A 14,206-nucleotide genomic window follows, 5' to 3' on the forward strand; every position below is an offset into this window, starting at 1 on the left:
TTATTTAATGAGTTATTCTTGGATTGCATACTTTGCATTTCTTTTATCCCTATAACTCTGATGGCGTCAGTTTGTGGTTCATTAGCTTCATTTGAACCTTTAAATTACGACATTGGCTAACCATCACTCGTAAGTAATGATTGAATTTCTTTGTCGCATGGACCCTTGAGTAGGGAGATGAGCCATTGAAGTACACCTTTTACCGTAGTAATGGTCGTAGTAATCTTCCTTATAAACCCTATTGCATTCTCTCCTATACAAAGCGTTTTAAGCCCACATAATGAAAGGCCCTAGCCCAAAATCATGGTAACAGGCCTTAGGCCTAAAGTATGGAGCCTTTTTTATATGCTTTGAGAGCTTATGGCATGCGCGTCGGGCCTACTATCCCCTGTTAATAGAAAGCCTAGACCCGAAATCTTAGGAGGGAAAGACTCACCATGAACTATTTGAAGGAGAAGGAGAAATAAGGTTGGAAGGATGCTTTGTATAGTATTTTGCATTTGCTAATCTTCTTCTTTACTCTTTGTATATTACACGAGCATCATGCATACCATGCATTTTATGCATCACACTAACTGTATTTTTTGAAGCCACATAAATTCTCCTTTAGGTTAGAAAACATAAGAGAGCGGTAGGCTGAAGAGAGAACTTATCTCACCGAAAATCCAGTCAATGCTAGAATACCTTGAAAGACCCAAGCATTAAGCTTCTATGACCGAAATTGAAGCTGCACTAGAGATGGCCAATGAGAGAGCTAACAAACAAGATGTTGAAATATAAAGAATGTTGTTACAGATGAATTAAGGGGTGTGATTCGGGAAGAGCTCCAACAACTTCTGGCTAGAAAGGCTGCAAATCCAGCACCACCTGCTGCTCTAATTGTACGAGCTACCCTTACAGTACTTAATCTTGCTGCTATTGTTGACCGACTATGATCGCCACTGAAACTACTACTACTATTGCAATGGCTATTAATGCTAATGTTGAAGATCCTACTAAGAGGGGAGTGCCCCGAAACTTTTGTGATTTTGATGAATCATGCTGGACTAGGCCAAAAAGAAGGTTGTCCTTGCCACTAATAAGTTGTGAGTGGCTTAAGTGTTAGGCTTGGCAAGATGCAAGGCATGCTGGAAATCAAAGTGTTGGACCCGACCTATGATTTCAAAGAGTTGGTTTTGACAAGTGAGGACAAGCTGCCTGCAAAATTCATAGTACCGAGATGAACAAGTTCAACAGGACTGGTGATCCAAAAGTTCATCTAAAGCAATACATCATTATCATTGAAACTACTCAGTTGAGTAGAACCCAAATTGTCAAGCTATTTGTTTTGTCCTTGAAAGGACCTACTGTAAACTAGTAGCACGGGATGAAAAATTCTGCCAAAACTGAATGGTGAGATTGATGTAATTCTTTTGTCAAGAAATACGTTTACAACTCTCATTTAGAGGTGTCAATAAGGGACCTTGAGTCCATCAAGCAAAAACCAAAAGAGTCCTCTGAGTTGTTGACCAACTGGAGGAATAAGGTTGGGTTAATGAAGAATTAGCCTTCTAAAAAGGACCAAATTCATATGGATTTTTGAAATTTTATTCTAAAATGGGTCGAGAGGCTACAGATGATGAACTCGAAGATCTTCATATATTTACGTGATGACGGGCTTCAAATTAGAAAAATCGAGAGCGGCAAGAGAAAGACTGCAAGAACAGGTAGGATGCCGAATGACTAGGCTTGAGGGAGCAAGACTTTAAATGTGAATGTTGTCTAGTAACTGAGGAGGTTTTCTAACTTCAAGCATTCTCTTTCGAAGATCTTCAAAAGGGTGGTAGAATGGCATTGTTCGACTTTTAATGTTACTAGTAGTCATGGTATTATCAAGGAATAATCCAGACCGTTGTAGATGGACATCTGGAATGTAAACACAAATGTAAGAGAAATTATAAATGAGTTTATAATAATGAGGTTTTCATTCAATACGTTCCTAAACTTTGTTCATAGTCAATGTTTGATCAAGAATTAGATATTGATTGTTGGATATTGATCAAACGCTCAAGACTATCATAATGTGCTATCACTTACTTATGATGTAACCAATCTATCTCATAAGGTTGAGGAATAGCGATTCCAAGATATGAATATGGCTGTTTGTTACAAGAACAAGTTTATTGAACATGACCCTACTGAATAGTCCATATGGAATTTACCCAAAGTGCCTGTGGACAATATAGTCTTGTGACAATCATGTAAGTCGTGATCCTTAGACTTGAGATAACAGTGTATTATCTTATATGAGGATTATTATATGTTGACACTATCTTATGTTTTCCTATCCATTAAGCACTCAGGGGATAGTCATTGGGCATAATAAGAGTCATATGAAGATAATGAGTTATCAGTAAAGAATTTGTTGTCGAAGGTAATATGTCATGGGACCTTATCCTGATGATTCTTAATATGCTTTGACATGGAAATCATTGGCCAAGGTTGTATGAACGAAGATTTGGAAAAGTATTTCATAGATCTTATTCAAAATGTTATATGCAATTATCAAATGATAGAGTTGACACTTGTATCCATGCTCTATGAATCATTTAGAATAAAAGTACAATGAAAGCATTGAATTACATTGTAAGATTGTTCACCACAAAGGTTGATTAAAGCACTTTAATTATTCCTACACATTTAAGTGGTCATTATGCATTACTAGATGCCAATATTGAGCTATGAATATGAATTAAGTTATATTAGAGAGTTAACATTGAATTAAAAGAGTTTAATTCATAATCCATATTCATTACTAGCATGTTATGAACCTTTTGGGTCACACATGAATATGCTTTAAGTGAGGATTACAATAAGGCTTTAAGCATTAGGCTTAAGCTCATATATATTGGGCCTAATTAAAGGTTAATTAATTAAGAGCTAATGGGCCTATGATGGATTTATTATCCATGTATTAGTTCTTATATTAATTAAAGTCCATTTAGGATAATAAAACCCAAACCATTAAGCCTTAAGCTTTAATCCACCTCTATTCAGCTTTATTAATTCTTAATCTGGCAAATTAATTAACCTTATCTCTAAGTGAAAATTAACTTGTTCTTACAATTAAATTTCCAAACTCAATTAGAATTTCTCAATTGCTAAAGGAATTCTATGAACAGTAATCAATACATTTAATGTAACGAAAACTGGGTCTTTATTATTAATTGCAAAAAGAATACAAGAAAAGGAACTTCAAACAATCTTAACAATTCAGTACAAAGATAACATAGCAAGGAACCCCAATAGGTTCAATCAATCTAGCTACACATGTTCATGTCTAAAACAAATAGAAATTCAATTATAATGAAAGAATAAAGAAATCAAAACATGTACACCCTTTTTCCTAGAATTGGATGAACAGCTCAAAGCCTTGATCTCCACTGGAAATGATCTCCAAAATGCCTCTTGAATTGCTCCAAAACTCCTCCTCAATCTTCAATTGGATCTCAAGAGTCACGAATCCGATTCAAAGGCGGAAATTAGTATCCTGGAAGTCACCTCGGAATGTCTGAAACACGTATAGAAAAACTACAGGGGAAGATGAAGAGTCAGAATCGTCGATCCCCTCTTTTTTTTTCACTCATTCAATTTTATACTGTATACAAATACGGGCGTGTTCGAAGCCCATGTTCCTCAACACGGGCTTTGTCTAGACCGTGTTGGTCTCCAAATGACAGAATGAACTGAATCGAGCAAGGGCGTGTTTTGGCCCGTGTTACCAACACGGGCCGTGTTCTCGATTGTAACAAGGGCGTGTTCTTGCCCGTGTTAACCAACATGGGTTGTTCTCTAGGGCGTGTTACCCTCGAAAAATATGTTGCTTCAAAGTGCTTAAGCTACACGGCCTGGAATTTATGCACGGGCTCAAACACGGGCCGTGTTGAGTTCCCAAAAATCAACTTAAGGTCAAATGCCTCTGATTACGTCTGTTTTTGCTCGAAATTGATCTAAAATTGCTCGAGCACTGATGTTGGACCTATAAAATCTCCTGGACTACAAAAGGACATAAAACACGGGTGATCTTGGAATAAAAACACAATAAATACTAAGAAAATGCACAATAATATGCAAGCAAACATGTGTAAAACTATGCACATAAAATCACCCCATACTTAAGCTTTTGCTTGTCCTCAAGCAATTAACAACTCAACTCACAAAGATGCAGTCAGCAAGTCCTCAAAGTTCATGCCCCTAGGCCACAACAAATAGCATTCAATACATCTCAAAAAAAACTCAATCGTAAGTCAAGTTGCAAATTTTTAACATAGAATGGAGATAATATCGATGCATAAATAACTTAAACAACAACTCAAAAACAAACATAAAAAACCAATGCCTCACAGGGATCATTCAAGTCACTCAAAGTATATATAAGGTGAGAAACAAATCCCTCAAAGAAAATGCATAAAACCCGCTTACCATAAGCTTGCTCATGAATCCTATCTTCGCTACTGCGAACAAATGAATACCAAAATCAATGGATCTTTACCGGAATTATAATGGGGCTAAGGTAAAGGTATGGAGATTTGGGAAAGGAGTATGAAAATTCTTGCAATAAACAACAATGTATGCTCAAAGTATTAAAATGCCCAAAAAGTATTCACTAAAATCCTCAATTTGTAGAATAATGCTCGAAAATACTATCAATCCAACAAAGAGATAAAGAAATAAGGAATTTTGTTGTTGTTGTTTTTTATAACGAAAACTGGACTAGTAGCTTATAAGATAACTGATGTATACAACTGAATAAAGTAAAGAGCAAAAATACAATTTGGATTGAAGGGAGCATCTAAAATATTAAAAAGAACTAAGTGAACTTATCAACATAGGAAATGACATTTTAATCCCAAATAAGAGTGAGCAAATAAAAAAAATCCCAGTATAAAGGTAAAAGAAAGATAAAATAAAAGGGCTAAGATGTAAAATGTGAAGTGAAAAAAAATGAAGAGAAAGGGTAAAGGCTCAAACATGGCTAACTAATGGAAACACAAAGGGTAGACTTTTGGCCAAATATGGTGAATCCTAATTTGCCCAAATCATTTCATGGTGTTCACAAATTTATGTAACCTCAACAAGCATTATAGAGCAAGTTCTAGAAGCAAAGCTAAGTACAATGCACACTCAAACAAGAAATATAAAGAGCATATGTATAATGAATTCAGCAACGTAGGGCAGATTAAGAGAAAATGTAGAATTAAACAATGGGAATTTAATACTAAGCTAAGCAACGAAAAGTAAAATTAAATTAAAATAAAGTAACTATTTAAAATGCAATTAACAGAAAAACTTGATTAAGGTGGATTAACAATAAACAATATCAAATATATAAGCAAAAAAAAATAAAAACTAAAAATTAAAAATGAAAAGAAATTAAAAATTGAAGAATAAAACTTACTTGGTTGATGGCGAAATGCGAGAAAAATGCACAAATAGTGAATAATCGTAAGAGAATACTAAAAAAAATGGAAAAGTTGGAAAGATTTTCTCTAAAACGGTCGCGATACGCCCGTGTTCTGCTCGCGTATATATAGTCGTTCTCTGTCGACATGCCCGTGTTCTAGCCCGCGTTCCAGACACGGGCTGTGTCCAAGCCGTGCTATCTAATCAGACCATGTCTGCGATGCCTTTAACTCAACACAGGTCAGATATGGGCCGTGTTGAGCTACACGGGCCGTGTTGAAGACCATGGTACTCTCGAGAACTGTGTAGCTCTATTTTTCACACCCAACACGCCCGAGTAATCAAGCACGGGCTATGTAGATAAGCACGGGCCGTGTTAGGAACCGTTCTAAGCCCGTGTTGATGCCCAGGAATATGCTTTCTCTCCGTTTTGTGCACTAACACCTGTATAACTCAATGATCTACACAGCCAAGTAATTTTCAACCACAACAACATAAAAATGAAATGAATTAAGTTCAAAATCAACCAAAATGTAAAATAAGCTAAGTAGAAAATTGCAAAAGAAGAAAACAGTAAAATGCTAAAAAATGCAGAAATGCAAAGGATAAGCTCGGGAATGCCTCCTGAGAGCGCTTCTTTTTTACTGAGTCGTGTAGCTGGACTCATGCAGAAGGTTATTCTCGCTGGAACAAAACCATATTTACCCACTCCTCAACGTCAAACGAGTCTCAATGATAATGCTTCAAGCGATAGCCATTCACCTTGAAATTTCCCTTCTCGGGATGATATAACTCAACGGTCCTGACCGACGACTCCTAAGCTTCCCTAGGAACAAACAGTGACATGAATTGTAGAGCAAAACTTAGTCTCCAGCTTGAGTCTCCTTGGAGCACCTCAGCCGCTTGTCGTGCCATTTCTTAATTCGCTCCTTATAGATGAATGAGTTGTCGTAAGCTTACTGGTGCCACTCATCCAACTCATTAAGCTGCCATTGTCTATATTTACCTGTAGAATCAACATCAAAATTGTAAGTTCTCAAGGCCCAAAGGGCTCTATGCTCTAACTCAACAGGTAAATGGCAAGATTTCCCATACACAAGCCTATAAGGTGTAAAACTTGTACAAGTATGATAGGCTTTCCTAAATGCCCAAAGTGCATCATCTAACTTATTCGCCCAATCCTTCCTACTCACCCCACGGTTTTCTCTAAGATGCGTTTCAAACCCCTATTAGTAACCTCTACTTGCCCACTAGTTTGCGGGTGATAGGGTGTAGAAAACCTATGGGTTACTCCATATTGCTGAAGTACTCTCTCTAGTTAAGCATTACAAAAATGAGTCCCTCTATCACTAATTAGTGCCCTTTGTGTGCCAAACCTAGCAAATAACCGCTTAAGGAACTTAGTAACGACTCTAGCATCATTAGTCAGGAAAGCTTGCGCTTCCGGCCACTTAGAGAAATACTCAACAGCAACAAGGATATACTTTTTGCCAAAAGAAGAAGGAAACGGCCCCATGAAGTCAATGCCTCATACATCAAAAATCTCAACCGCTTGAATGCTCGTTTGGGGCATCTCATCATGAGTAGAGATGTTACCTAACCTCTAGCGTGCATCACAAACCTGCACAAATGCTCTAGCATCCCGAAAAATGGTCGGCCAATAGAATCCAACATCAAAAACCTTCCTAGCAGTGTGGTTAGCGGCTTGATGACCTCCCGTTGGTCCCTCATGGCAATGCCTCAAAATCTTAAGGATCTCCTCCCCATACACACATCATCGAATCACTTGGTCTGCACAAACTCGAAATAAAAAAAAAAGGATCTTCCCAAATGTAGTACTTCAAATCAGCAAAGAATTTCTTCTTTTGTTGAAATGTCATACCCTTTGGTAGGAGCTTTGAAACCAAGTAATTTGTAAAATCGAAAAACCAAGGGATATCCGGAGAAACCTGAATAGAGCATAAGTACTCATCTAAAAAACTGTTATCAATAGGTCTCTCATTAAGTGCATTTAGGCTCGAGTTCTCCAATCTCAAAAGGTGATCTGCGGTCAAGTTCTCCGCACCCTTCTTATCCTTGATCTCAATGTTTAATTCCTACAAAAGCAAAATCCAATGAATGAGTCTCGGCTTAGCATCATACTTTCCAAATAAGTACCTCAACACCGAATAATTCGTTTAGACCACGATCTTTGATACCACCAAGTATGAGCGGAACTTGTCGAAAGCGTATACCATAGCAAGCAACTCTTTCTCAGTAGTGGTATAGTGCTCCTGGGCATCTGTCAATGGCTTGCTAGCATAATATATTTGTTGGAACTTATTGTTAATCTTTTATCCTAAAACAGCTCCAATTGCAAAATCACTAGCATCACACATTAGCTCAAAAGGCAGCCCCTAATTAGGCGAAACTATAATAGGGGCTGTAGTTAGTTTTTCCTTAAGTAACTCAAAAGCCTGCAAACAGTCATCAGAAAGTACAAATGAAACATCTTTACAAGAAACTGAGTTAAAGGTCTAGCAATCTTAGAAAATTCTTTAATGAACCTTCTATAAAAACCTACATGACCAAGGAAACTCCTAACAGCCTTAACCGAGCTAGGGGGTGGCAACTTAGCAATGGTATCTACCTTAGCTCTATCTACCTCCATCCCTGCATGTGAAATCTTATGCCCTAGCACAATACCCTCTCTGACCACAAAATGAAACTTTTCCTAATTTAGCACAAGGTTAGCTTCTACATAGTGCGCAAGTATACGCTCTAAGTTAAGCAAACAATGGGAGAAAGAGTTACTAAATACCGAGAAGTCATCCATGAACACCTTCATGGACTCTTCAATCATATAATGGAAGATCGATATCGTACACCTCTGGAAAGTAGCAGGTGCATTGCACAAACCGAATGACATCCTCCTGTAAACGAACGTACCATATAGGCAAGTAAAAGTGATTTTCTCTTGGTCCTCAGGTGCAATAAAAATTTAAAAATAACCTGAAAACCATCAAGACAGTAATGAAAATATGCCCTGATAAGCACTCTAACATCTAATCAATAAAAGGAAGGGAAAAATGGTCCTTCCGAGTTGCATCATTGAGCCTCCTGTAATCAATGCAAACTCAGAAACCAGTTACCGTCCTAGTTGGTATCAACTCATCCTTCTCATTCTTGACCACCATCATATCTCCCTTCTTGGGCACAACCTACACAGGACTAACCCAAGAGCTGTCAAAAATAGGGTAAATTGAACCTGCATCCAGAAGTTTAATTACCTCCTTCTTGACTACTTCATTCATGTTCGGGTTCAACCGTCGCTGTGGCTGTACCACTAGCCTGTAATTATCCTTCATCAGGATCTTATGCAAACAATAATTAGAGTTGATTCTAAGAATGTCTGCAATCTTGTATGCAAAGGCCTCGGGACACTTCCTAAGGGAAGCCAAAGTCATATTCCTCTCTTCATGAGTCAAATCAGCTGCAATGATCACCGGCAGTTTCTTCGCCTCATCCAGATAGGCATAAGTCAAGTGCTTAGGCAACTCCTTCAACTCCAGGGCTGGTGGCTATGTGAAGGTCTCAATTTCTGCACCCCTGACCTATCAATATCAAAAAAATGGTCAGCAGACCTGCTGGGCTCACTAGCCAGCAAACAAGCAAGTTGTTCCAGCACATTCTCGTTGGACAACTCCTCATCTTCAGCCTGTAATGCTACCTATAAAGGATCATCAAGTAATATCTCCTGCAATTGAGACTCCACAATATCATCCAAAACATCCACAGAATATACGGTATCATCATGGTCAAGTGAATGTCTCATAGAAGTGCTAAGGTCAAAGGTAATAGTCTCATCACCTACTCTAAGCTGTAACTTCCCATCACACACATCTATAAATGCCCTAGATGTTGCAAGGAAAGGTCTACCTAGAATTACAAGCACGCTACTCTCACCTTCCATATCCATAACAATAAAGTTAACAGGAAATATAAACTTATCTACCTTAACAAGTACATCCTCAATTATACCCTTAGGATATTTAACAGTCCTATCTGCCAACTGTATGCTCAACCTAGTAGGTTTAGGCTCATTCAAACCTAATTTTTCAAACAAACTGCTAGGAATTAGATTGATGCTAGCTCCTAAATCAGCTAAAGCATCACTAATAGGCAAATTACCAATAATATAAGGTACAATGAAACTACCTGGATCGCGCTTCTTCACTGGCAGCTTGTTTTGAAGAATGGCTGAGTACTCCTCATTTAATGTCACAAGTCCCAAGTCCTCTGGCTTCCTCTTGTTGCTTAGAATCTCCTTCAAGTACTTCGTATACTTGGGCATTTGCAATATAGCCTCAACAAAAGGTAGGTTAATTCTCAGCTGCTTAAATAAATCCAAGAACTTACCAAACTGTTGATCAACCTTCTCCTGCTTCAACCTTGCAGGATATGGAATTAGAGGCTGGTATTCCCTCACAGGACTCTTCTTCTTGTCCTTGGTTCGTGCAGGTTCTGTCATCTCAGACTCTGACTCCTTCCTGGCTGGCTCATCCTGCACAATAACATCATCATCAGCCATAGGTAAAGAACTAGCTAACTGCTTACCCGATCTCAAGGTGATAGCCTTGACATGCTCCCTCGGGTTTGACTCTGTGGTACAGGGGAGCATCCATGGTTGTCTCTCAGTCAGCATCTTAGAAATCTGGCGCATCTAATTCTCCAAATTCTGTATGGAGGCCTGCTGATTTCTAAGAGCTATATCCGTCTGTTGAAACTTGTTCTTTGAAGTGGAGATGAACTTCATCATCAACTTCTCTAAATTGGGCTTCTTCTCCTGGTTCTAAGAGAGTTGAGGGAGAACAGTCTGTTGTTGCTGGTGCAACTTCTGAAATCTTGGTGGACCTTGGGTATTGTTATTTCGCCACTCGAAGTTAGGATGGTTTCTCCACCCTAGGTTGTACAAAGTTCAGATGATTTTTCCATCCCGAATTATAAGTGTTGCTATACGAGTTATTCTACTGCCTAGGCTGACTCCCCATATAATCCACTTGTTCATGGTTAGATGAAGAAGAGGAAGCAAACATACCTCCTGATATACAGTTGCTACTATAATACGGGCCAATACAAAACTTACAGCCTGCTTAAGCTGATTGGACAGGCAGCTAGATATGATCAATCTTCTTGGACAACAACTCCACTTGAGCCACTAAGGCTGCAATGGCATCCAACTGGTGTACACTCCCCTAATGCCCTGTCCTGCTCCTAATAGTGTGCCATTGGTAATTATTTTTTGCCATCTCCTCTATCAAGCTTTGGGCTTGCTCTGGTGTCTTGCTGCTCAAAGAACCACCTGCAGCTGCATCTACATCTACTTAGTAGCTAAATTCAAACCACTATAAAAATTTTGTACCTGTAACCAGATTGGTAGTCCATGGTGTGGGCAGCATCTAAGTAGGTGTTTGTATCTCTCTTAGGTGTCGTACATTGACGCATTGTCAAACTGCATAAAAGAAGATATGTCATTTCTAAGTTTAGCAATTTTTTTAGAAGGAGGAAAGTACTTAAAATGAAATTTTTCTACCAAAGAATCTCATAGTGTTTGGAGGTAGCAACTGTAGCCATGACTTTACTCTATCCCTCAAAAAAATGGAAACAAGTGAAGACGAATTGCATCATCTGTTGTCCCATTAATCTTGAAGGTATCATAAATCTCCAAGAAACTCGTTATATGCGCATTAGGATCCTCATCTAGCAAGCCTCTGAACTGAACCGTTTGCTGCACCATCTGAATCATATTAGGCTATTTTCAAAATTATTAGCAGTGACAGCCGGTCTCGTAATGCATGTTCGCATCCCCTCTAACGATGGTCTCGCAAAATCATACATCATCCGATTATTCTCATTGTTGTTGTTGGCATCTGCCATCCCTATTGTAGTGTCTTCCAGTTCACTCTCGTCTACGGCTTTCTCAACTTGAATCTCTTCCTCCTCTACGTTCAACCACTTCCTCAATTGCTTGAGGGATCGCTCTGGTTCTAGTAGAGGGTCTACTAGATCAGGATTGGACCTCATGGTCATACACTACCTGAAACAACAAATAACCAACAACACAAATAAGTAAAAGAATAAAATCAAACAAAAATAATTAAAGAATAAAGAATAAATGACTAAATTAACAAGAACACATAGTTCATAATATTTCTCAAAATAATTCTCCGGCAATGATGCCAAAAATTTGATGCGAGCTAAACACGACTAACAATCTATAGGCAAGTGCACCTTTCGAATGTAATTTAGCTATGGCAAGTACCAATATTGTATCCCACGGGAACTGAGAAGCTACTGCTACTATGCTATTCCTATTATCTAACCGATCAAAAGGTGGTAAGATCATTAAATAAAAAATGATTGGGAATGCAAATGTAAACTAAATTTTAACAAAAAGAATGAAAGTTTGAAAAAGACAATGAGATGAGTTAACCCAATTGGGGATCCCTTTAGCTAGCCGGCTTAAAAATAATAATTTATGAATTGATTGATTAAGAATTGCCATCTGTAGATAATTTCTTAAATGAATTGGCCTCTCTCTCAAGTTAACCAATTCCTAATCCTAAAGATCTAAAGTTGGAATCTCTTCTTAACAATTAATTTTAGAATAGCATTAATATCTAAATTACCGCTAATAAGAATTTCTAGTTCTTAATCCAGTAAGTTAATATACTTTTCTCTAAGATGCAGATCACTTAATCACACAAGCAGTTGTCCAAACTCAATTGAATTTCTCAATTATAAAGGAGTTCTCAAATTGATTTAACAATGAAGAAATAATAGATTTATTATACTTGAATGAAAACTAAATCTTAAATCAACAATTCAATCAATTAAGCACAAAACAAGCCTAGCATAGCTAAAGATCACCCCCAAATGGGTTTAATAAGATTAGTTACACATGTTCATGATTAAACCAATATAAGAATCAAATACAAAGTAGACAAGAATTGAAAAGAACATGTACACCTTTTTCTCAAATGGTGGAAATGTTATCCCTCTTGAATAATTCTGATTCTAATCTCTGCAGCTCAAGATCTCTTCCTTCTTTTCCTTTGAATCTTCAATCCAATCCTCAAGAACAACTATCTGGATAATGTTGAAGTAGAATTCGTCTCTGTTTTCCTTTTCTTGATCGTTTGGAAGGTTGCTCTCAAAGTCTGTCTTGAATACCCCAAAGTTCTCTCCTTTCAGAATTTCCTTTCTCTTTCTTTTTTTTCTTTTAAATCAGGCTTCGGGATCCAACTTGGCTTGGATTTGGGTCGTGCTGGATCCATGCCGTGTTGGGCTAAAATTGTACATCTGGTATGCTTAGCACGGCTTGGATTTGGGTTGTGCTGCTCAGCACAGGCATGCTCCTAGGCCGTGTTACTCTTGAGAACTGTGTTGCAAATTTTTCTTCTCACCATGAGTAAGGAATTTCAGCATGCCCTCTGACCCTAACCGTGCTTCTCAACATGGGTTTGTTGGCAGGGCGTCTTGAATAACCTAACGCGCCTGATTCTTCCGTTTCTTTCCAATTTTGGTCCTATTTCTCTCTAACTTTGATGATGTACCTAGAAAAATACCTAAGACACAAAGAAAACTAAAACAGGGTGATTCTAATATAAAAACACATAATTTTTCCTAAAAACAACTCAAAATCAAGCATGCAAACATGTGTAATATTAAGGATATCAAAGAAAACTAAAACAGGGTGATTCTAATACAAAAACATATAATTTGCCCTAAAAACAACTCAAAATCAAGCATGCAAACATGTGTAATATTAAAGATATCATGAAACTATGCCAAATGCTATTTTTTATAGTGTTTGGACAATAATAGGTCAATTTCATTGACTTATTTTATCATGCAAAGTTTATTGAAATTCCTTGCTAGACCAAAGAAGTTGTATTGGACTGGAACATATTATGACGGGTTTAGCTATCCATTTATATGGCTTTTGATATGGAGAGCTCGCCATTTGAGGCAATTCCTCTTTAGGAAATTTTGATATACATGCATTGATAAGATCAAATTTGGTACATAGTCGTGGTGGCTCGATTTGCTTTGTAGATCGCAAAGCGTCTAATGGAGGAAGTAGTAATGTAGCAAAAGGGGAGTCAAGTAGGGAGGACCAAGAGGAGAAGGAATCCAATCATGAAAAAAGAAGAGGACAAGAATGGGGTAATTAAGGTTAGCACCAAGTGTTAAATCAATTGCATTTTATGAATAACAACCTTAACCAAAGGCTCGACGCATTCAACACCTACTTGGCTAATGTGGAGAGGAACCAACACCGACAAGCATACAAGCAAGATTGCTACTTCGAGTCGGCTGATTTTGATGCTCCATCACCACCACCATCCATACTTCATCATTGATTTTACATATTTGTGTTAGGAATTTTATTTTTCTGTTTTTAGGACTTGGCTACCTAGTTACTTTAGAAATTTTTATTTTGCTTTTAGCTACCTTAAGACTTTTATGTTGTCTAGCCATATAAGATTTTATTTATGCTTTTATTTTGTAATCATGACTTATGATTATTGATTTAACTTAAGCATCTTAGTTTTTATTTTAACTAATTGTTTCTTTTAATCGATGATGGTTCTTTAAGTTTTATTTAAGGTGGGTTTGGAATGGTGAGTACTTGAATAATTATGGCAAACAAGTTGCATTTCAAATTATCAAGGAAGTATTCTATCTTTTCCTCTCTTATTTGATTGTTCATATATGCCTA

At 37.5% G+C, this 14,206-nt stretch overlaps 1 protein-coding gene across 1 annotated transcript; it reads right to left on the reverse strand.

The window, feature by feature from the left end:
- Nucleotides 1-9,151: 9,151 nt before the first annotated feature.
- LOC125369765 lies at nucleotides 9,152-10,144 on the reverse strand. The gene has a single exon (XM_048372825.1). The coding sequence runs from the start codon at nucleotides 10,142-10,144 to the stop codon at nucleotides 9,152-9,154; it is 993 nt and encodes a 330-aa protein (XP_048228782.1).
- Nucleotides 10,145-14,206: the final 4,062 nt, after the last annotated feature.

The sequence above is a fragment of the Ricinus communis genome, chromosome 4 (assembly GCF_019578655.1).
Source record: "Ricinus communis isolate WT05 ecotype wild-type chromosome 4, ASM1957865v1, whole genome shotgun sequence".
Lineage (NCBI taxonomy): Eukaryota > Viridiplantae > Streptophyta > Magnoliopsida > Malpighiales > Euphorbiaceae > Ricinus > Ricinus communis.

Coding starts and splice junctions, on each gene's coding strand:
- LOC125369765 (XM_048372825.1), bottom strand. CDS start 10,144: ATGCGCCAGATTTCTAAGATGCTGACTGAGAGACAACCATGGATGCTC.